The sequence below is a fragment of the Heterodontus francisci genome, chromosome 10 (assembly GCF_036365525.1).
Source record: "Heterodontus francisci isolate sHetFra1 chromosome 10, sHetFra1.hap1, whole genome shotgun sequence".
NCBI classification, from domain to species: Eukaryota; Metazoa; Chordata; class Chondrichthyes; order Heterodontiformes; family Heterodontidae; genus Heterodontus; species Heterodontus francisci.
This window is the reverse complement of record NC_090380.1, coordinates 42497686-42521152: the sequence shown is the minus strand read 5'-3', so window position 1 is coordinate 42521152 and position 23467 is coordinate 42497686. Positions and strand designations below refer to the sequence as shown.

The window sequence follows — 23467 nt, the reverse complement described above, 5'->3', positions numbered from 1 at the left end:
ACTAGGTAAGAGATTGAACTGCTGTTTTTCCCCACAGAAGAGCTTGGTGGACTAACTGGGATAGATTTTCATTCTCAATACCTGGGCACTAACTTGACAGATTCAATCATCTGTTTGTTATACAGTCCACCTTATTTTTTTCCAGAACAAATCAATGGCATGATAATTATGAAAATCAGGCAGGTTTTAGAACGAGTGGACAATTCACCCCACCAGATTACTGCATAGGTGTTGAAGATAGTCTTCTTCTTCTTTGGCCTCCTTATCTCGAGAGACAATGGGTAAGCTCCTGGAGGTGGTCAGTGGTTTGTGGAGTAGCCTGGAGTGGCTATAAAGGCCAATATTAGAGTGACAGACTTTTCCACAGGTGCTGCAGAAAAAATTGTTTGTTGGGGCTGTTACACAGTTGGCTCTCCCCTTTCGCTTCTGTCTTTTTTCCTGCCAACTGCTAAGTCTCTTCGACTCGCCACACTTTAGCCCCGCCTTTATGGCTGCCCGCCAGCTCTGGCGATCGCTGGCAACTGGCAACTGAAGATAGTAGCCATTTGAATTTAATACTGGCCGGCCAGGTTTCCTAGGGCTCAGGAAACCTGTAAGCTAATGGGAGGCTGAAGCAGCCGGTGCAAGTATGTAAGTGCTTTTTACAGCACTGCACGTGGGGCCACAAAGAGCAGAGTGCTTCCACCAACCCATTAAGCAATCTTCTTCCGCAGTCGGCCCAACACCCCCCCCCCCCCCCCCACCCCCCACCCCACCAACCAAGTCCACTACGCCTTGATCTTTCCTTCCCTGCATACTTCTACATCCCGGACCCCCTACATGATCTTTTACAATTTCCGGGGCTGTCCCTGGCTGCAATATTTTACCATTGGCTTTCCCGCCCCTACTCTCAATCTGGCCTCTTGCTAGCTGGAAAACAGAGTTTTAAAAAATGACACTGACACACTACACATTCCCAGCGACACCCACAAACCCAGGCTTCCCTCCAAGGTGCATGTATGTGCAACAACCCAGAAGGTATCATGCAGACCACTCACAAGTTGTAAGATAATGTGCGTGTACACAAAAGAAATGTAAAAGCACCGCACAACAAAAAGAGGGAACACAGGCTCCCTCCCCCTTCCCAGAAATATCAGGGCCACTGCGTTTCATTCAGCAATTATATTGGTATTTTAAAACTTAAAAGGAGACTGCTTTCTTTTTCAACATTCTTCCTACTCTTCTGGTGGCAGTGAATCAGCTAGGGTACTGATCTATGGTCACCCGTTGGATCCTCTCCTAAATGGCCATTATTTATTTAGAAGCTTCAACAGTGAGTCACTAGGCTCTTCATCCATGGGGACATAATAGATAAACTGATCCAAATTTCACCCAGTGGATACACAGGAATATTTCCAGCAGGGCTGTTGAGCAGTGATAAAGGGCTGGAAACCCAGCTTACATTTTCCCCTACTCAGGGACACTGAGACAATCACAGCTCTTTCAGCACAGCCCTAATCAAGATCAGCAAACTTACCACGGACTCAAATGGGACTTGGTATCTGAATCACAGGCACAGACACAAAACTTTTTTTTTTGTACCAAAAATGAGTTTATTTTCTAATTCTTTGGCTGGTCACTTCAGTTACAATTTAATCCAGCTTCTTATTTAGTGGGCCTGACAGCAACAGCTTGCATTTATATAGCGGCCTAACATAATGAAACGTCCCCAAGGCACTTCACAGAAGCATTACAAATCAAAATTTGACACCGAGCCACATGAGATATTAGGCCAGATAATCAAAAGATTGGTCAAAGAGGTCAGTTTTAAAGAGTGTCTTAAAGTCGGAAAGCGAGGTAGAGAGGAAAGGTCTGGGGGGAATTTCAGAGGTTAAGGCCCTGGTAGCTGAAGGCACGGCCACTAATGGTGGAGCAATTAAAATCAGAAATGCTCAAGAGGCCAGAATTAGAGGAGCACAGATATCTCAGAAGATTTTAGGGTTGGAAGAGGTTAGAGTAGTTAAGGACAGATGAGGCCATGAGGGGATCTGAAAACAAGGATGAGAATTTTAAAAATCAAGGCACTGCTTAACAATGAGCACAGGGGTGATGGGCGAATGGAACTTGGTGCAGCTAGGACAAGAGCAGCAGAGTTTTGGATTACCTCAAATTCACAGATGATAGCACATGGGAGACTGGCCAGGAATGCATTGCAATTGTCAAGTCTAGAGGTAACAAAGGTATGGGTGAGGTTTTCAGCAGCACATCCTGAGGTAAGGGTGGAATCGGGCGATGTTACGAAGGTGGAAATAGGAGGCCTTAGTGATGTGTGGTCAAAAGATCATCTCAGGGTCAAATATGACATCAAGGTTGCGAACAGTATGGTTCAGCCTCAGACAGTTGCCAGAGAGAAGGATGGAGTTTTTTTTAAATTCGTTCATGGGATGTGGGCGTCACTGGCATGGCCAGCATTTATGGCCCATCCCTAATTGCCCTTGACCTGAGTTGCTTGCTGGGCCATTTCAGAGGGCATTTAAGAGTCAACCACATTGCTGTGGGTCTGGAGTCACATGCAGGCCAGACCAGGTAAGGACAGCAGATTTCCTTACCAAAGGACCTGACAATAGTTTCTCAAGAGTTCACTTGACTCAGTTAATGAGTGTTTAGCAGGGGTTTCATTAGAAGCCAGCAACTGTACAACTTCTTCATCCACCCAACTCAGTGGCTTGTTTCATGACATTGTAACCAAATTTAAAGATAATGCAGGCTTTATGCATCTTGCATATGCTATATATTCAGGCAATTATTTCTCTGAAGTTTCCTATTTCACGCCTCCATGGAACCTGCAAATTATGTTTTATTTTACTGTTGTAGGCAGGCACAATAAGATGCCTCCATTCATTAAAAAAAGTTATAGATCTACTCTCATTGCAGCCAGCCCTGTCCCCCCATCTTTGTAAATTAGAACATTGTTAGATGCAACAAAAAAAATTACCTGGTAGTATTTCACCAAGTGTCAATTTTAAACTTAAAATAAATTAGTAGCAAAAATGTCATGGTGGGAGGGGGAAGGGGACGAGACTCTAAGTAAAAACTGGAATTTACTTGCAAGCAGAAAAAAGTCTGATCCTAAACCATGACAAGCAGCAAACATTGCTCTCCAGAAACATAAAACAACTGCAAATCCACTGCAGCTTTAAATTACGAAACAGTTGAAATTCTAGCCAGGTCACAGCTAACACGGAGAAGAGCCTTTTTGGTTGGCAAAATAAGACAAATGAGTTGACCTCAACTTTGATCCATTCATTTCCTATGAAAAGCATCTTCATTTTTGTTACCTAAAAAGGGGTGTATGTCTGCATTCTGTTACACAAGTTGTAAAATCAATGGTTTTTACAGTGATAAGCAGGGCACTTCGAGGGGAAAATAAACTTTTACTGTTGTTAAAGTTGGAATTCAGTCAGTCTGGCTGCATTTCCATTCTTTCATCAGTAACAAGTACACAATGTTGCACTGCTTCAATCTCCATTTTACAACAATTTGTATCTATATAGCACCTTTATATAAGAAAGATCCCAAGGCACAAGAAAAACTGCCGCTGATCTGGGAAAGAAGTTTCGGAGGAGTGACTGAAATCACGGCCAAAGAGAGGGGTCTTAAGAAATTTTTAAAAGGTGGAGGAAGAGGTGGCGAAGTTTGAGGGCACAGCTTTAAAATGTAGGACTGAAGTTGTTTATCACTCTGCCATTAATATGGGAACAAGGTTGGGAGATGCATAGAAAGCTAGAATCAGAGGAACAAAGCATTTGGGAGAAGATATAGGGTTTGAGAAGATAGCAGAGATAGGGTGTGGAACGAAAATTAGAATAAGCTCTAATGTAAAAAAACAGCCATGGCACAGACATGATAAGCTAAATACCCTCAGTGTGGAAATTTCAGTGATTCTAAAACAGCAACACGCTGTACTATAAAACACAGATTTGTTGCATAAAATCGATGATGATTCATACTCATAGAATGGTTACAGCAGAGGAGGAGGCCATTCAGCCCATCTCGTCTGTGCTGGCTCTCTAAGAACAATTGAGACACTCTGTTGTCAATGCAGGGCTTCGTTGTGGATGAGCACAGGACATTACAATGGAAAAGTAATGAACTAACAAAAGAAAGAGCAACTCCTGATGTATTAGGCAGCACCTGTTGTTAGGCACTGAATTAAAACTATTAATAAAGCTCATAATTTTGGAAAATACACCCAGGTAAGCCAATTGTTCTTCCCAGTACAAATAAGGCAGCAACTCTCGTTGGGGCACAGGTCTGTGGTGCCTTGCCCACATGGCCATTCTTCAAGCATTTTCTTATACAGCAAAGCCCCAAAATGATCATAGAATCAGAATGGTTAAAGCACGAGGCCATTCAGCCCATCGTGTCTGTGCTGGCTCTCTGTAAGAACAATCAAGAATCGTTGACTTCTCTGTGACTTTTCTAATATTTATCAGTTCCGAAGAAGGGTCACTGACCCAAAACGTTAACTCTGCTTCTCTTTTCACAGATGCTGCCTGACCTGCTGAGTGGTTCCAGCATTTCTTGTTTTTATTTCAGATTTCCAGCATCCGCAGTATTTTGCTTTTAATCAAGTATCGTTGTTGTTAACGCAGGGCTTCGTCGTGGATGAGCACAGGGCATTACTTCAGACATGCATTCATTTTGATGTACAACAATTCATGGTTGTTATAAAAGTTGCCCAAAGGAAAGCAGCACTGCTGTCCAGTGTCAGCCTCTGTGTAAAGCAGCAGCTATGATACAGTCAAACTCTGAAATTCACTGTCAGGCAAGTTCCATCTCCAGTACTCATCTTGCCAATGTAAGATGACTGCTGGCCTAGCTGTCTATGTAAGCTTGAGAGTTTTCCATCCCAAAATTAAGTCAAAACTTGGGCTTTCCTTGGAAGCAGCATTTATATGTAGCTACATTTAGCTCCCAGTATTAGTTTCTTTTTCTATAGAGGGTGTCATTTCTGCATATTATTTGTTTAATGCACTTTCATACAAAATTGCAGCAGGCAGCAGCAGCATACATATTGCTCCCTTATCTCAAATCCTGTACCACTGAACTAACTATGCTACTAATCTAACTCCCAGCACCCACTGCAGTTGCTGACAGCCTATCAGAATCAGAGATGCTAGCTTCAATTTCTAGCCAGTCCTTCCTACTGCTGGGGTGGGTGTGCCTGCAATTATCAAGATCATAATTTTATGACTAAGGCGTCAATAGGCTGTTATTCCACAGTGAGTATCACAGCCACGCTTCCAACAGGGATCACTGAGAAGCATTTGGGAGTTGGAATTCCAGCTATTTTCCTAGAAGACAATCCTTTTGTTAATTGAAAAATAACCTGTTAGCACCTATTGGTGGGAAAAGAAGCCTCAATCTTCACGGTGGCCATTGTTTGTAATTAACTAGCAAGAACTGCATGAATGTGAACAATCATTTAGACACCAGTTTTCCCTTCTTGTGGGGATGCCCCTCACCTTTACTCACAACTGTCTCAAGGCTGAGTATGACTGGGACTGGCAATTTAATACACAGGGGGCAAATTCATCGCTTGCCATTGCCCCTTCCACAGAAGCAAGCAGCCTTTTTGCTATTTAATACTGGCCAAAAGCCATTTCTGTTTCCAACATATCACTGAAATGTAACTTTCTACAAATTTATTTTATGGATAAACTTATCTGGATTAATCCATTAATTCTATTTCAAAACCACACTTTAGAATGATGTTTAAGTCCTTAGGGAGGGTGCAGAAAAGATTTACTAAAATGGTGCCAGGAATAAGGGATTACAGTTACATGGATAGACTGGAGAAACTGGAATTGTTCTCATTAGAGCAGAGAGGGCTAGGGGTAGATATGATAGGTGTTTATTTACTCTATCTAAACTGTTGATGATTTTAAAGAGAACTGATTCCAATAGCTGAAGGGTTGATAACCAGAGGGCACAGATTTAATGTGATTGAAAGAAAGAACTAGAGGCGACATGAGGCAAAACATTTTACATGACAAGTGCTTAAGATTTGTAATGTACTGCTTGACAGGGTGGTGGAAACAGATTCAGAAGTAGCTACAATTGCCATGGCAAGTTAATAAATTGAAGGAGAAAAGATTTCAGGGCTATGGGGAGCAAGTGGGTGAATGAGAAGAACTGGATTGCTCTTCGAAAGAACCGTCGCAGATTCAATAGGGCAAACTATCTCCTTCTGTAGTGTACTATTTTATGGTTCTATGAAAACAAACTGTAAAATTCACTTTTCCTATGATGCTGTTTAAGTACAAGTTTGGAGAAGGAATTATATTCAAATTGATTAGTTAGAGATGAAATTTGTTAGCCAATGACTTTCTCCCTGAAATGGGTACCTTTTGCTGGATGATCATAGAACTGCCTTGCCGGCAGTTAGGAGAAAATATGATGCCATGACTATCCTGTTGTTCCAAACTGGAAAAGGAGGCATGATGTGGAGTAACCTACAAGTAGAGAAAAGTCTTTACGCTTCTTCATTGAATTATAGAATGGTTACAGCACAGGAGGTGGCCGTTTGACCCGTCGCGTCCGTGCCAGCTCTTTGAGAGCAACTCAACTACTCCCACTCGCCTGTCCTTTCCCTACAGCCCTGCAATTCCCTATTGAAAGCCACGATTGAATCTGCCCCCACCACACTCTCAGTCAGTGCATTCCAGATCTTAACAACTCACTGTTAAAACGTTTTTCCTCATGTTACTGTTGATTCTTTTGCCAATCACTTAAATCGGTGTCTTCTGGTTCTTGATCCTTCTGCCAATGGAAAATGTTTCTCCCTACCTACTCTGTCCAGACCCTCATGATTTTGAGCATCTCTATCAAACCTTCTCTTCTGAGAGCAAGCCCAGCTTCTCCAATCTATCCTCATAGCTGAAGTCCCTCATCCCTGGAACTATTCTTGTAAATCTTTTCTGCAACTTCGCCAATGCCTTCACATCCTTCCTAAAGTGTGATGCCCAAAATTGGGCACAATACTTCATTTGAGGCCAAACCAGTGTTTTATAAAGATTCATCATAACTTCCTTGCTTTTGCACTGAGGCTGTTGGCTGCCCTGAAAAAAACTGTGCATCATACCAAAGCCTTCCACTCATCCAAGGGAAGGTGAGATAACATAGGAGAGCTCGAGGTCTAGGACCCGGGGCAGGGCTGCCCCACGCTTTATTGACACGGACCTAAATATCACGTTGGAGGCCGTGAGGCAGAGTAGGGAGGTCCTTTTCCCAAAGGGTGAACAGAGGAGGCCACCAGCTGAGACCAAGTAGGCCTGGCTTGAGACTGCTGCTGTTATGAGTAGCAGAAGTGGTAATAAAAGCAAAATACTGCAGATGCTGGAAATCTGAAATAAAAACAAAAAATGTTGGAAATACTCAGCAGGTCTGGCAACATCTGTGGCGAGAGAAGCAAAGTTAACGTTTCATGTCTGATGAAAGGTCACAGACCTAAGATATTGTAATTCTTAATCCAGTGCTGGAAAAGATTCACCACCTCATACATTCTAGCAAGCTGAGTGCAACCCCCACCCCCTCTGGATGGGTCTCAAGGCTTGCACTCTCCAGCAGCCACACACCTGAGGAGCCTCAGGGCACGTGCTGCTCCTAAACATGGGAGGGTGCGTGTCCAAAGCAATTACTGACCCCTCAGAATGGTTCACAGCCATAGTGCTGATGAAGAGCTGTTAACAGTGTGACAAGCAGGTCCTAATGCATAGGAGCAGATACCATTGAGCAGAGTAGAGCAGTGCCTCATCTCACTCTCTTTTGTCCTTGCAGAAGTGCGCTCATGTGAGGGAGAGGGCCCAGACAAGATGAGGGGTGCCCTTCCTCTATTGAATCACCCCCATGGAGGCCAAGGCCTTCGACATAGCCAGATCAGTGGAAGAGGATGCAGTCGGGTGAAACCACAGTTCCTGGTGCACCTGGTGATTTCAGAGGGTAAGTGCTCATTAAGGGGGTGCAGTGCACTCCATCCCATCAGATAATATGTCGCGTACAGAGTAATATTTGTTAACCATAGCATTACTCGCCTACGCTGGCTCTCATCATCTTATGTCACCTTTGATTTCAATTTATTTCATCCTGTGCCTTATCCGATGCATTACCAAAAAACCTTTTCTCTTCCTTTTAAGTCTTAAGCACGCAAGCTCCAGCAACTCATGGGCACAAACGCCCCTCCAGATCTTTCTTCCCCTTCCCTCTGACACCATCCTTTCCCCTAATCTCAACCCTTGTCGCGTATTCACAATACCCTCTGACCTTCCCCTCTCTGACGCTGAAGGATCTGTACTTAGCAAAGAACTCAGTTTTATACCCTGACACCCCCACCTCAATGAATTCATACTCGGCATGACGTTGAGCTTTTCTTCTGTCCACTTTGCCTCCAGACTCACTTCTTTGGCCAGGAGTCCTCCCCCCGACCAGCGGACCCCATTCACCACCACCCGCCCCGCCACCCCCCATGGTGTTCTCCCTCCTCCTCTACCCCTCCCTCTGGCCTCTTACCTGCTCTTGATCTTTTCATTGAGAACTGTCGGCATGACATCAGCCGTCCTAATTTCTGTGCCCCCCCCCTCACTCACTCTAACCTCTCTCCCTCTGAACTTGCTGCACTCCGTTCTCGCAGGTCTAACCCTGACATTGTGATCAAACCCCTGACAAGGGTGGTGCTGCTGTAGTCTAGCGCACGACCTCTACCTTGCAGAGACTGAGTGCCAATCTCAAACACTTCTTCCTACCTCCCCCAAACCATGACCCCACTACCGAACATCAAGCCAATGACCTCATTTCCTCTGGAGATCTTCCCTCTATAGCTTCTATAGTGGGGCATAAATGATTCATTTTCTGGTTGGCACGATGCACCGAGTGGTGTGCCACAGGTATCTGTGCTGGGGCCTCAACTTTTTATAATTTATATAAATGACTTAGATGAAGGGACCGAAGGTATGGTTGCTAAATTTGCTGATGACACAAAGATAGGTAGGAAAGTAACTTGTAAAGAGGACATAAAGGGGCTACAAAAGGATATAGATAGGTTAAGTGAGTGGGCAAAGACCTGGCAAATGGAGTATAATGTGGGAAAGTGGGAAATTGTCCACTTTGGCAGGCAGAATAAAAAAAAGATATTATCTCAATGGTGAGAGATTGCAGAGCTCTGAGATGCAGAGGGATCTGGGTGTCCTAGTGCATCAATCGCATAAGGTTAGTATGCAGGTGCAGCACGTAATTAGGAAAGCTAATAGAATGTTATCATTTATTGCAAGGGGAATTGAATACAAAAGTAGGGAAGTTATGCTTCAGCTATACAGGGCATTGGTGAGACCACAATCTGGAGTATTGTGTACAGTACTGGTCTCCTTATTTAAGGAAAGATGTAAATGCATTGGAGGCAGTACAGAGAGGGTTTACTAGACTAATACCTGGAATGGGCGGGCTGTCTTACGAGGAAAGATTGGACAGGCTAGGCTTACATCCACTGGAATTTAGAAGAGTAGGTGACTTGATTGAAACATACAAGATCCTGAGGAGTCTTGACAGGGTGGATGTGGAAAGGATGTTTCCCGTTGTGGGAGAATCTAGAACTAGGGGTCACTGTTTAAAAGTAAGGGGTCACCCATTTAAGACAAGGATGAGGAGAAATATGTTCTCTCAGAGGGTCGTGAGTCTTTTGAACTCTCTTCCTCAAAAGGGGGTGGATGCAGAATCTTTGAATATTTTTAAGGCAGAGGTAGATAGATTCTTGATAAGCAAGGGGGTGGACGATTATCAGGGGTAGGTGGAAATGTGGAGAAATCTGTTCAGCCATGAACTTAGTGAATGGCGGAGCACACTTGAAGGGCTGAGTGGCCTACTCCTGCTCTTAACTTGTATGTTCCCACCTCATAGTCCCACAACCTCGAACAGCCAGCTTCTATCTTCTTCCCAAAATCCACAAACAGGACTGTCTGGTAGACCCATCATTTCAGCCTGTTCCTGCCCCACTGAACTTATTTCCTATCTCGATTCTATCTTTTCTCACCTTGTCCAGTCTCTTCCCACCTACATCCGTGACTCTTCTGATGCCCTACGTCATTTCGACAGTTTCCTGGCTCGGACCATCTCCTCTTCACTATGGACATCCAATCTCTCTACACCTCCATCCCCCACCAGGACGGTCTGTTCCTTGAACAGAGGCCCACCCAGTCCCCATCCACTCAACACCCACTCACTTCCTCCAAATAAAAGGTGCTGTTATGGGTATCCGTATGGGTCCTAGTTATGCCTGCATTTTTGTGGGGTATGTCGAACATTCCTTGTTCCTGTCCTACTCAGGCCCCCTTCCCAACTCTTTTTCTGGTACATTAATGATTGTATTGGTGCCACTTCCTGCTCTTGCCCCGAACTGGGGCATCATTTCATCAACTTTTGCTTCCAATTTCCACCCTTCTCTCACCTTCACATGGTCCATCTCTGACACGTCCCTTCGCTTCCTTGACTTCTCTGTCGCCATCTCTGGGGATAGGCTGCCCACTAGTATTTATCAGCCCACCAACTTCCATGGCTACCTCGACTACACTTCTTCACATCCTGCCCCCTGTAAGAACTCCATTCCATTCTCCCAGTTTCTCCATCGCTGGCACATTTGTTCTGATGATGCAACCTTCCAGAACAGCACCTGTGACATATCTTCCTATTTCCTCACACAAGGATTGCCCCCGCACTGTGGTTGACAGGGCCCTCGACTATGTCTGACACATTTCCCACACTTCTGCCCTCACCCCTTCCCCTCCCTCCCAGAACCCCGACAGGGTTCTCCTTGTCCTCACTTTCCACCCCACCAGCCTCCACATCCAAAGGATCATCCTCCACCATTTCTGCCACCTCCAGCATGATGCCACCACCAAACACAACTTCACCTCCCGTCAGCATTGCGAAGGGACTGTTCCCTCCGCGACACCCTGGTCCACTCCTCCATCAGCCCTGACACCTCGCCCCTTTCCCATGGCACCTTCCCATGCAATCACAGGAGGCCTAATACCTGCCCTCTTCCTTCCTCTCCTCACTATCCAAGGCCCCAAACACTCCTTCCAGGTGAAGCAGCAATATACTTGCACTTCTTTCAATTTAGTATACAGTATTTGCTGCTCACGGTGGTCTCCTCTACATTGGAGAGACCAAAAGCAGATCGGCTGACTGCTTTGCAGAACACCTCCACTCGATCCACAAGCAAGATATCAAGCTTCCGGTTGCCTGCCATTGTAATTCACCACCTTGTTCTCATGCCCTCATTTCTGTCCTCAGCCTGCTGCAGTGTTCCAGTGAACATCAATGTAAGCTCGAGGAACAGCACCTCATCTTCCAATTAGGCACTACAGCCTTCTGGACTCAATATTGAGTTCAATAATTTCAGACCATGAGCCCCATTATTTTTTGTTTAATTATTTTTTTTAAAATATATTTTCTTTTTAAAATTATTTTTTAGCCATGTGCTCATTAAACTTATTTTTCATGGTTTTGCACAGAGATGTTCTTTATTCTGCCATGAGCACACTCTGGACTCATGCTTTGTCTTTCTCAACAACTGTTTACACTCTATTTGCATTCTGTTCCATGACATCTCTCCCCCCTGCATCCTATCTGAGTCCTTCCTTCTGGTTCTTCTTAGCCCCTCCCCTTTCACTTGCACAAAGACTGTTACATTTCTAGCTTTTGCCAGTTCTGATGAAGGGTCACTGACCTGAAACGTTAACTCTGTTTCTCTCTCCACAGATGCTGCCAGACCTGTTGAATATTCCCGGCACTTTATGTCCTTATCTCAGGGTTCCAGCATCCGCAGTATTTTTCTCTTATCTCATCATCTCTTCTTGTGTCTCCCATAGTGGGTCCAACACAAGGCACCCTCTCCCTCTACCACCTGATCTACAAAGGGAGAAGCAGCAGCATTGTCTCACACTACGAGCACACCACCAACCAGTGCAGATACTCTCGGAGGGTCCTCGCGTGCATGTAGGTATGGTGGCAGGGTGATGATCACGGCACTAGTGTACAGGACGAGATGCCAGACGCAGAGGGAGCTATGGTCAGTTCACCTCAGAGGAGGGAGAACAGACATAGCCCTGCTTTTGCTGGGCACAGGTGCAGGGCCTCAGGAGTCACTGGAAAAGAGGCTCACCCTTGAACAGTAGTAGGCAATGTGCTCCAACACGTCAGAGTTCCCTGAGGCAGTGTGGGGTCTTGGGCACAGGATGGAAGAGTGCATCCAGCTAACGTGCACCACTATGGCTCAGGGCTGTGAGCGAATGAGCTCCTCCATAAAGCGGGCAATCTCTTGGAAAGCCATATGCGACAGTACTCGGAGTACATGCAGGAATTTTGTACCGACATCCACAGGAACCGAGAGACGCTGGGTAGTGCAGACTGATGAGTAGAGCTACAGATCCCTTGGAGAGGATGTCAGTTGCGCCCCAAATGGTGTCCTCTGCCAGGTAGCCGGCACATCCAGCAAGTGCTGAGGATGTCGTGGAGGAGGGTGAGGGCGCCACCGGTCATGGGGCTCCCTCATTACCCCTGGCCCCTCAGACTGAGGGACCATCTGTGCAGCAGAGCCAAGTGAAGGAGGCTGCCTTGGCCATGATGGATGTGCAGCAGCCTCAGGAGATGCCCCCACGAGCATCTCCACGATGAGGATGACCACCACGTTCATCTCAGCCACAGACAAGTGAACAGGCTGCCTCCACCTCGAGGCCACAAGGGGGGGCAACGCCTAGAAGTGGCCGAGCATGGAGGCCACCATGTTAAGCAGAGCACAAGTGGGTCGCTGCGGTGTCTTCCTACAGTCTCTGTCAACTGTTTTCCTCCCTGCAAACTTTGTATAAAAAAAGGACACGTCTGGTACTCCTTTTCCTGCTGCCATGATAGGAAAAGTGTTTTGAGTTGACGAAAGACATAACAGGATCGTCAACGCTGAGAGCAAAGCCTCTGGGCAGCTGTGCATCAGTCATTAACAGTAAATGATTAGATGTTCCAGGCTGCATCGTCCATGCATGCGTTAGCACAGGTATCTCAGACTCCCTTCCATGCCATGCCCCTCTAACTGAGTCGGAGGCGCTCAGTTGAAACTTCTCTGAATCAGGAAATCCCTGACTTTCATAGCATCCTCATAAGCCTGTTACCCCACTCCCGAACTGTGCCGGATTACCTCTTTGTGAAGCGGGGCACCTTACTATTCTGCGCCATCTTCCTCCGGCTCCATTTCCACCTCCTCCCTCACCTCCTGCTCTCCCCTCAATGACCTGTCTGCTTCCACGGACCCACCGTCAAGGTCCACACCTCTCTGGAAAGCCATGTTATGGTGAACGCAGCAAACCACTACAATGACCAAGACCCATGCAGAAGGGTACTGGAGGACGCCACCCGACCTGTCCAGGCACCTGAAGTGCATTTCAGACCCCAGATGACCTGTTCAAGGATGCCCTAGTGAGCAGGTGGCTCTGGTTGTATCGCCTCTATGCCTCTCATGGAAGGGTGAGTAGCCATGTCTTCAAAGGACATCCCTTGTCCCCTAGGATCCATCCACGCGCTCTGGAATTTGGAATGAAGATCTGAGCAGCATGTACTGGTGAAGGATGAAGGAGTCATGGCAACTGCCAGGATAGCATGCACAAAAATGGAGGAAGTTCTTTTCGTGGTTGCAGACCAGTTGAACATTGAGGGAGTGAAAGCCCTTCCTGTTGATGAATCTCAGTGGACGGTCAGTTGGTGCCTTGATGACCACATGGGTGCAATCGATGTTGCCCTGCACCTGGGGGAATCCAGCAATGGCGATAAAACCTGTTGCCCTCTGATCCTACAAGCCAGGGTCTGTCATGAAGTGAATATACTGGCTAGCTCTGGCAATGAGGGTATCTGTGATCTGCGAGATGCAGTGGTGTGCTGTCACTTGCGAGATGCTACTAAGGTCCACTTGGAAGGAGCTAGAAGTGAAGAGGTTCAAAGCCATGGTGACTTTGAAGGCTACTAGCAGGGCATGGCAGTCACAGCGCTGCGAGGTCTTCAGCGACGAAGGCACAGATATCTGAGGTCATCTGCCTGCGGCTCTGAGTCTTGGTAATCTCAAGGTAGCTCCACCTTCAGCAGTAGATCTTGTGCTGTGGGTATCGTCTCTGTGTCCTTCCGACTCTTCTTTGCTCTTCCTGTTGCTTAGGGCTCCGCCTTTCCTGTGGAGAGCATTGACCCTCATCGCCACTGGGCCCAAAGTCCTAAAGTCGTGCCCCCATTGCCAGCTGCAGCCTTATTCTGGGCACGTGGCTGCCCAACTGTCTTTGGCAGCCTTGACCACTGCTCTTCTGCCCCCACGTTGCCTGTTCAATGCCTGAGCGCTGTAATGCCCCTCTCCCTGACACCTACACAATGCCAAGGGCACCCCCTTACCAAGAGCTAAGTCCCCCTTTGCCCAATGACCCTCTTAAGGGGCTAGGGTAATGCCCTGGGACAGCCATGACTGACTCCCCACTTTGTACCCACCTCCCCTCACCTCATCTGTTTCAGAAGGCGGGTGTTAACTCATGTGCCTCTAAAAATTTGAACTTGAATCGCTGACGAGCTCTTAACAAGCTTTTCAACAATGCAAATTGGCCTTAAATAGGAGCAAAGAGGAATTCATGTCCCGCCCTGGTGATTATTGCGGGCACCAGCTTAGGCGCCTTGAAATTGACATGCCCAGTGCCAGTTATTTCCCGTGCTTCCCCGCTCTCCCCTCCTGTTCCCGACTTCGGGGAACCCCAAAAATTCAGCCCACGGTGTGTGCAATCATAGAAATGTTTAGTACAAAAGGCGCCACTGTAACTGTGCCAGCTCCACATCAGTATCTGTTCCAATTCCATTTTTCTGATCTTTACCTGCACTCAACATTTTTCTTTAAGTAGTCAATCCTTCTTAAATGCAATGGTTGGCTCAGATTCAGTAAACACTTCTTATTGCATTTCATAACCTAATAAGTCTTGGTGTTTAGATTAGATTGGGATTAGATTGGGTGGTTAGTTTTTTCTGGCCAGCAAGGACACGACAGGCTGAATGGCCTCCTTCTATGCTATAATTTTTCTCTGGTGGTATGGCTTAAAAAAATCTTTTAGCTTTCCCCTTAGATTCTAATCATATCTGGAAAATATTACCCACCTGATTCACCAGACCAGTAAAAATAATCTTTTACTATACATCCTATCAAACTATTCTGAACATTTACTAGGTTCCCCCTTAAAAACTCTGCACCAGAGACTGCAGACCATGTTTCAATCACAACTACATCCTTTCATCCTAACACAGATTCCTGAGACATGTCACTGACTATACTTATACAATCCAACAATCATCCATTTACTCTGTCTTCTAGCCATCCTGATATCCATGGCGCATTTTATGTGAGAGAAAAGCATGCATAGATCACATCTTACCACGTTGAGGTTTATTTTTTTTTAAATATAATTAAATATTTATATATACACCAGGTAGTTTAGTGGCATACTCGCAAGTGAGGAACATAGGTCTGTGACCAGATTTCCCTGTAAAAGGACTAATCTCTGCCAGGTTGCCATAGGAAGGAAAAATACACTTAAACCTCTGTACCTTTTTCGTGACACAGACACCTCAAAATAGGTCAGGGAGTGGTGCACTGTTAAGAATGATCACATACACCTCCAACATCTTACACACAAAAGTAGTATTTTACTGTACCATTCGCATGCTTTTGACAAGATTTAGTAATTTATGGTTTATGGATTTTCTATTGTCTCAAATATTTAACCATTTGTAGCTCAGTAGCAAGGAAACACAGCATCTACCTGAAACCATGGGTATGGCTCCAGTAGTGCCCAACTGACACTGTTAGGAGGTGAGGAGCAAGTAGGTATCATTAGTCTTGGCTAGGCTGCTCATAAGAGAGATTCTAAGGTGGGAAATGACACACCATTCTGATCGAAAGGGGAAATATCTGACAGTTGTCTCACCCTGCTACAAGTCCGCCTTCTGTTGGATGAGCGTGGAGTAACATTGACGAAATTCGTGAAGAAGTCCGCAGACCCGACCGTCCTGTGATCCTGCCCAAAGGAGGTTCCACACTAGCAAGCGATTCCTGCACAGAAGACAGAAAATGAAAATCAGTTTGAAGATATTTTCATACTTCTATTTAAATAACTAAGCTCTAATGTTTATTAACTATAGAGAAAAAGCCTAAAAGAAAATGTTTATGGGCTTTCCTGCTTTCCCTCTTTCCTCAGCTTGGTTTCATAGATTGCTGCAGCCATCTCGTACCTTACCCAAGCAGCTACTTTTTGTATCGAGTTGAAACTTTGCGGTAGTCTATTCAACTGTAGGAGAAATCACATTCAAGCTCAATCCTAGCCTTAACCAACATCCAAACATCCACTATCCAAGCAGTCACCTGATTATGATCAGATACAACACTGAGTTTATTCAGCAAAAATAGCCACTTTATTGCCCTGATTCAGAGGCGTTAACCCAACGCAAACCAGGAATTGAACACTCACCCTTACAGTGAACCAACTAAGCTATCAGGAAGCTCAAATGCTACACTTCTTAAAACTATTCTGCTAAGCAAAAACTATGAAGAAACAATTCACAATAAACCACTAAGCACGATGATGATTAAAGCCTAAATTTCATGCCTTTTGGAAATTATAATCAGTTGATATATTTTGATGCTTTGAAGCAGGCATGCCCACACTGCAGCATTTGACCCACAAGCTTTGCCAAGTCAGTTTTATTTCAGTTTTTATTTCATACCTGGTCACTTGCCCTGTTTGAATTGAGAGGCTAGACATGAAAATGGCTGTGCTTAGTACTGTTACCATTCTGGTGAACAAATCTTAAATCAGAATATTAAATTTGATTGGTATCAACAGCTTGTGATATTAGCATGATCATTATTCAGGGAACTCTAGCATAGTGGTAATCTTACTTGACTTGTAATCCAGAGGCCTAGACTAATGCTCTGGAGACATGAGTTCAAATCCCACCACGGTAGATGGTGGAATTTAAATTGAATTAATAAATCTGGAATAAAAAGGCAATCTCAGTAATGGTGATCATTAAACTAACAGACTTTCATAAAAACCCACCTGATTCACAAATTTAGGGACAGAAATGTGCCGTCCTTACCCGGTCTGGCCTATATGTGACGCCAGACCCACAGGAACGTGGTTGACTCTTAACCACCCTCTGAAATGGCCTCGCAAGTCACTCAGTTGTATCAAACCACTGCAGAAAAGTTGAATGAGAATAAAAGCGGACAGATCACCCAGCATCAACCTAGGCACCAGAAATGACACAGGCAGTTGACCCTGCAAAGTCCTCCTCGCTAACAGCTAGGGACGTGCCAAAATTGGGAGAGCTATCCCACAGGCCAGTCAAGCAACAGCCTGACACAGTCATACTCACCAAATCATACCTTACAGCCAATATCCCAGACTCCTCCAAAGGTGGCTACACAGTTGTATATAGTTAGGAAGAAGGCCCCAGGACTCCTCATCATTGACTCTGGACCCCATGAAGTCAAGAACAAGCAGGTTATGTAGAACTTGTATATGATACTAGTTCAGCCTCAGCTGCAGCATTGCATCCAATTCTGGGCGCCGCACTTTAGGAAAGATGTGAAGGCAATGGAATGGATACAGAAAAGATTCATGAGAATGGTTCCGGGGTGAGGACCATCAATTATAAAGAATGATTGGAGAAGTTGGGACTGTTTTCCTTGGAGAAGAGAAGGCCGAGAGGAGATTTGATAGAGGTATTCAAAATCACGAGGGGTCTGGACAGAGTGGATAGGGAAAATCTGTTCCCACTCGTGAAAGGATTGAGAACAAGGGGGGCACAGATTTAAAGTGACTGGCAAAAGAAGCAAAAGAAACAGACATGAGGGAAAACGTCTTCATGCAGCAAGTGGTTAGTATCTGGAATGCACTGCCGGAGAGTGTGATGGAGGCAGGTTCAATCGAGGCATTCAAAAGGCAATTACACTGTTATCTGAAAAGGAAGAATGTGCAGGGTTATGGAGAGAAGACGGGGGAATGGCATTAGGTGAATTGCTCATTCGGAGAGCAGGTGCAGAAAAGATGGGCTGAATGGCCTCCTTCGGCGCTGTGCATCAGATCAAACATGAGCAAGGAAACCTGATTACCACCTACTGCCCTCTTTCAGCTGATGAATCCATGTTGAACACCACTTGGAAAAAGTACTCAGGGTAGCAAGGGCACGGAATGTACTCTGGGTGGAGGACTTCAATGTCCGTCACCAAGAGTGGCTCGGTAGCCCCACAACCGACAGAGCCCTGATGGGCATATCTGCCAGACTGGGCCTGCGGCAGGTGGCAACAGAGGGGGAAAAACTTCGCCCTGACCAATCTACCTGTCACAGATGCATCTCTCCATCATATCGGTGGAAATGACCACCAGACATCATGTTGTAGGGCATTACCACTGTAATGGGATAGATTCAAAACAGATATAGCAGTTCAAAGTTGGGCATCCATGAGGCACTGTGGGCCATCAGCAGCAGCAGAATTGTATTCAACCACAATCTGTAACCTCATGGCCTGGGATATGCCTCACTCTACTATCACCATCAAGCCAGGGGATCAACCTTAGCTCAATGAAGAATGCAGGAGAGCATGCCAGGAGCAGCACCAGGCATACCTAAAAATGAGGTGCTAACCCGAAGCTACAACACAGGACTACATGCATGTTAAACAGCAGCAGCAGCATCCTATAGATAGAGCTAAGCGATTCCACAACCACTGGATCAGATCAAAGCTCTGCAATCCTGCCACACCCAGTCATAAATTGTAGAGGACAATTAAACAACTGGGCGGCACAGTGGTTAGCACTGCAGCCTCACCGCTCCAGCGATCAGGGTTCGATTCTGGGTACTGCCTGTGTGGAGTTTGCAAGTTCTCCCTGCGACCGCTTGGGTTTCCACCGGGTGCTCCGGTTTCCTCCCACAGCCAAAGACTTGCAGGTTGATAGGTAAATTGGCCATTGTAAATTGCCCCTAGTATAGGCAGGTGGTAGGGGAATTGAGGGAAGGTGGGGATGTGGTATATGGGATTAATGTAGGATTAGTATAAATGGGTGGTTGATGGTCGGCATAGACTCGGTGGGCCGAAGGGCCTGTTTCAGTGCTGTAACTCTAAATAAATAAAATAAATAAACTGATTGGAGGAGCAAACATCCCCAAGCTCAATGATGGGGGAGCCCAGCATGTCACTGCAAGAGATAATGCTGAAACATTTGCAACCATCTTCAGCCAGAACTGCCACCTCAGCCTCCCAGATGTCAGTCTTCAGCCAATTTGATTCATTCCACATGATATCAAGAAACTGCTGAAGGCACTGGATACAGCAAAGGCTATGGTCCCTGACAACATTTCGGCTGAAGACGTACTCGAGAACTAACCGCGCCCCTAGCCAAGCTGTTCCAGTTCAGTTACAACACGGGCATCTACCCGACGATGTGGAAAATTGCCCAGATATATCCTGTCCACAAATCTAATCTGGCCAATTACCGCTCCATCAGTCTACTCTCAATCATCAAAGTGATGGAAGGTGTCATTGACAGTGCTGTCAAGTGGCACTTACTCAGTGGTACTTACTTGCTCACCAATGTTCAGTTTGGATTCCACCAGGGCCACCTGGCACTGGACCTCATTACAGCCTTGGCCCAAACATGGACAAAAGAGCTGAATTCCAGAGGTGAGAATAACTGCCCTTGATATTTAGGGCATTTAGAAAAATTCACGGTTATCAGGCAGAGTCAACATGGTTTTGTGAAAGGGAAATCATGTTTGAGCAATTTATTGGAGTTCTTTGAGGGAGTTACATGTGCTGTGGATAAAGGTGGATGTATTGTACTTAGATTTCCAGAAGGCCTTTGATAAGGTGCTACATCAAAGGTTATTGCAGAAAATAAAAGCTCATGGTGTAGGGATTAACATACTGGCAAAGGATAGAACATTGGTTAGCTAACAGGAAAGAGAGAGTGGGCATAAATCAGTCATTTTCTGGTTGGCAAGATGTAATGAGTGCTGGGATCTCAACTTTTTATAATTTATATAAATGACTTAGATGAAGGGACCGAAGGTATGGTTGCTAAATTTGCTGATGACACAAAGATAGGTAGGAAAGTATTTTGTAAAGAGGACATAAAGGGGCTACAAAGGGATATAGATAGGTTAGGTGAGTGGGCAAAGACCTGGCAAATGGAGTATAATGTGGGAAAGTGGGAAATTGTCCACTTTGGCAGGAAGAATAAAAAAGCATATTATCTAAATGGAGAGAGATTGCAGAGCTCTGAGATGCAGAGGGATCTGGGTGTCCTAGTGCATGAATCGCAAAAGGTTAGGATGCAGGTACAGCACGTAATTAGGAAAGCTAATAGAATGTTATAGTTTATCGTGAGGGGAATTGAATACAAAAATAGGGAAATTATGCTTCCGTCACATAGGGCATTGGTGAGACCACATCTGGAGTACTGTTAAGTACTGCTCTCCTTATTTAAGGAAGGATGTAAATGCGTTGGAAGCAGTTCAGAGAAGGTTTATGAGACTAATTCCTGGAATGGGCGGGCTGTCTTACAAGGAAAGATTGGACAGACTAGACTTGTATCTGCTGGAATTTACTAGAGTAAGAGGCGACTTGATTGAAGCATATAAGATATTGAGGGGTCTTGACAGTATGGATGTAGATTCTACCTTGTGGGAGAATCTAGAACTAGGGATCACTAGTTAAAAATAAGGGGTCGCCCATTTAAGACAGAGATGAGGAGAATTTTTTTCTCAGAGGGTTGAGAGTCTTTGGAATTCTCTTCCTCAAAAGGCAGTGGAAGCAGAGTCTTTGAATATTTTTAAGGCAGAGGTAAACAGATTCTTGATAAGCAAGGGGGTGGAAGGTTATCGGGGGTGGAAATGTGGAGTAATCAGTTCAGCCATGAACTTATTGAATAGTGGAGCAGGTTCGAAGGGCTGAGTGGCCCACTCCTGCTCCTAATTCGTATGACATCAAGGCAACATATGACCAAGCGTGGCATCAAGGAGCCCGAGCAATATTGAAGTCAATGGGGATCAGGGGAAAACTCTCCACTAGTCGGATCAAACCTAGCACAAAGGAAGAAGTGGTGGTGGAAGGCCAAGCATCTAACCCCAGAACATTGCTGCAGGAGTTCCTCAGGATAGTGCCCTAGGGCCAACCATCTTCAGCTGCTTCATTAATGACCTTCCCTCCGTCATAAGAAGTGGAGACGTTCACTGATGATTGCATAGCGTTCAGCACCATTCTCAACTCCTCAAATACTGAAGCAGTCCGTGCCCATGTGCAGCAAGACCTGGACAACATTCAGGCTTGGGCTGATAAGTGGTAAGTAACATTCATGCTGCACAAATGTCAGGCAATGACCATCTTCCATGAGAGAATCTAACCATCACCCTTGACATTCAACGGCATTACCATTGCTGAAACCCCCACCATCAACATCCTAGGGGTTACTATTGACCAGAAACTTAACTGGACCAGCCATATAAACACTATGGCTTCTGGAGCAGGTCAGAGACTGGAAATTCTGCGGCAAATAACCCACCTCCTGACTCCCCAAAGCCTGTCCACCATCTATAAGGTACATGTCACGAGTGTGATCCACTTGACTGGATGAATGCAGCTCCAAAACAAAAGAAGTTCGACACTATCCAGGACAATGCAGCCTGCTGGATTGGCAACCCATTCACCATCTTAAACCTTCACTCCCTCCACCACTGGCAAGCAGTGTCGGCAGTGTGTTCCACCCATAAGATGCATTGCAGCAACTCACTTCGACAGCTCCTTCCAAATCCGCAAACTCAACCACCTAGAAGAACAAGGGCAGCAGATGTATGGGAATACTACCACCTGCAAGTTCCTCGCTAAGCCATACACCATCCTGACCTGGAAATATATCGCTGTTCTTTCACTGTCGCTGCGGCAAAATCCTGGAACTCATTTCCTAATAGCACTGTGGGTGGGCCTACACCGCATGGACTGCAGAAGTTCAAGAAGGCACCTCACCACCACCTTCTCAAGAGCATTTAGGGATGGGCAACAAATAACGGTCTTGCAAGCGACGTTCAAATTCCATACACAATTTTAAAAAACTGTTTTAAACTTTATACAAGCTCGATAAAACCAGCAGCCCAGTGCAAAAAGCACAGACGTTCATACGATAAAGACGGTAAATGCTACATTCAAAAACATTTGTGCAATATTGCAATCTCAAGAGTTACACTAATAACTGCCTTTTCCAACACCTTGCCAGGCTGATCCTTGCAATCTAACACTCAAAACAAGATTTGAAATATACAAAGTTTTAAACTGCCTTTGTGATCACAGTGCCAGGTTACTGTAGTTTTTTGAGACCACAAAAATATATATTTAAGCTCTATAGTTATTGGCCTAAAGCATTTCTTCTGCATTTTAGAAAACAAAATATTCAACACATTTAAGTGCATATTACACCTCCTCTAAATCCCAGTCATCTAAGAGAAATACACACCAGTGGGTTTAATGAACTTCAACCATGTATGAAAATCTAATGTTAAAAAAGAGTTAGAATCAACCTCAGTAACGTTTATATAAATAAACGCAATAAATTAAGTGATCCACAAAAGGCGAGTCAGAGTGAGTGTTTTTCTATGAACAAACTCTAGTCTCCAAGTTTGACCTTTAATTTCCTCAACATCAAAATTAGAAAATAAGCAGGAGTTTTGCGCCCTCGACCCACACTCCAGGTGGTTACTACAAGATAGGTGGGATGACTTGCTTTAACTGAAAGTGGACGCCCGTTAACCTGCCTGCAGTAACGTTAGAGGTTGAGCAGAGCAGGATTTCCTGGGATGGTGCAGCCTCACACGCTACCTCTGCCTCACACTCACCAACATCGGTAGCCGCCGCTCCGCATTCACAACCCAACCTGCCCTTTTAACCGCAGCTCATGGGGGGACCCCGGCGTTCTTTCCTCTCCCCGCTCGGCCTCTCTCGGCGCTTTGCCGCCAATGAAGATGATGCCGTTTCCCCCCACCCCCCGAACTTAGTGTCAGCTCCAGCCGACCGCCGCCATCTTCTCTTCCACCGGCCTGCGCTGCCAGTTACGCCCAACGTCACTTCCGTCAAAACAACGGAAACCACTTCCGGGTGAAGTTCTTCCCACGGGGTCTGGGAAGGGGCGGAGCCTGGAGTTCGGTCTACCGACGTTAATGGTCAAATTCTGGCTCGGGGGAATTGCAGCATTATCGTCGGTTCAGTTTATAGTCACCCTTTCGAGGCGGAAGTTTCCCCGATTTGATGGGCAACTCTGAAGCAGTGCAGCGGTGTTTGATACATTGTGCGGTCGGGCTGACAAGTGCCCATCGCCAC

At 45.6% G+C, this 23467-nt stretch overlaps 1 protein-coding gene across 1 annotated transcript in view; it reads right to left on the bottom strand.

The window, feature by feature from the left end:
- The window catches only part of klhl15 (kelch-like family member 15), a 34993-nt gene extending 11797 nt beyond the window's left edge, over nucleotides 1-23196 (bottom strand). Inside the window, exons 1-2 of the mRNA XM_068040499.1 lie at nucleotides 22987-23196; nucleotides 16026-16150 (exon numbers count right to left, since the gene is read on the bottom strand). Coding sequence (XP_067896600.1) covers nucleotides 16026-16150; nucleotides 22987-22992 — 131 coding nt within the window. The 5' untranslated portion in view covers nucleotides 22993-23196. The remainder of the gene's footprint in view (nucleotides 1-16025; nucleotides 16151-22986) is intronic.
- Nucleotides 23197-23467: the final 271 nt, after the last annotated feature.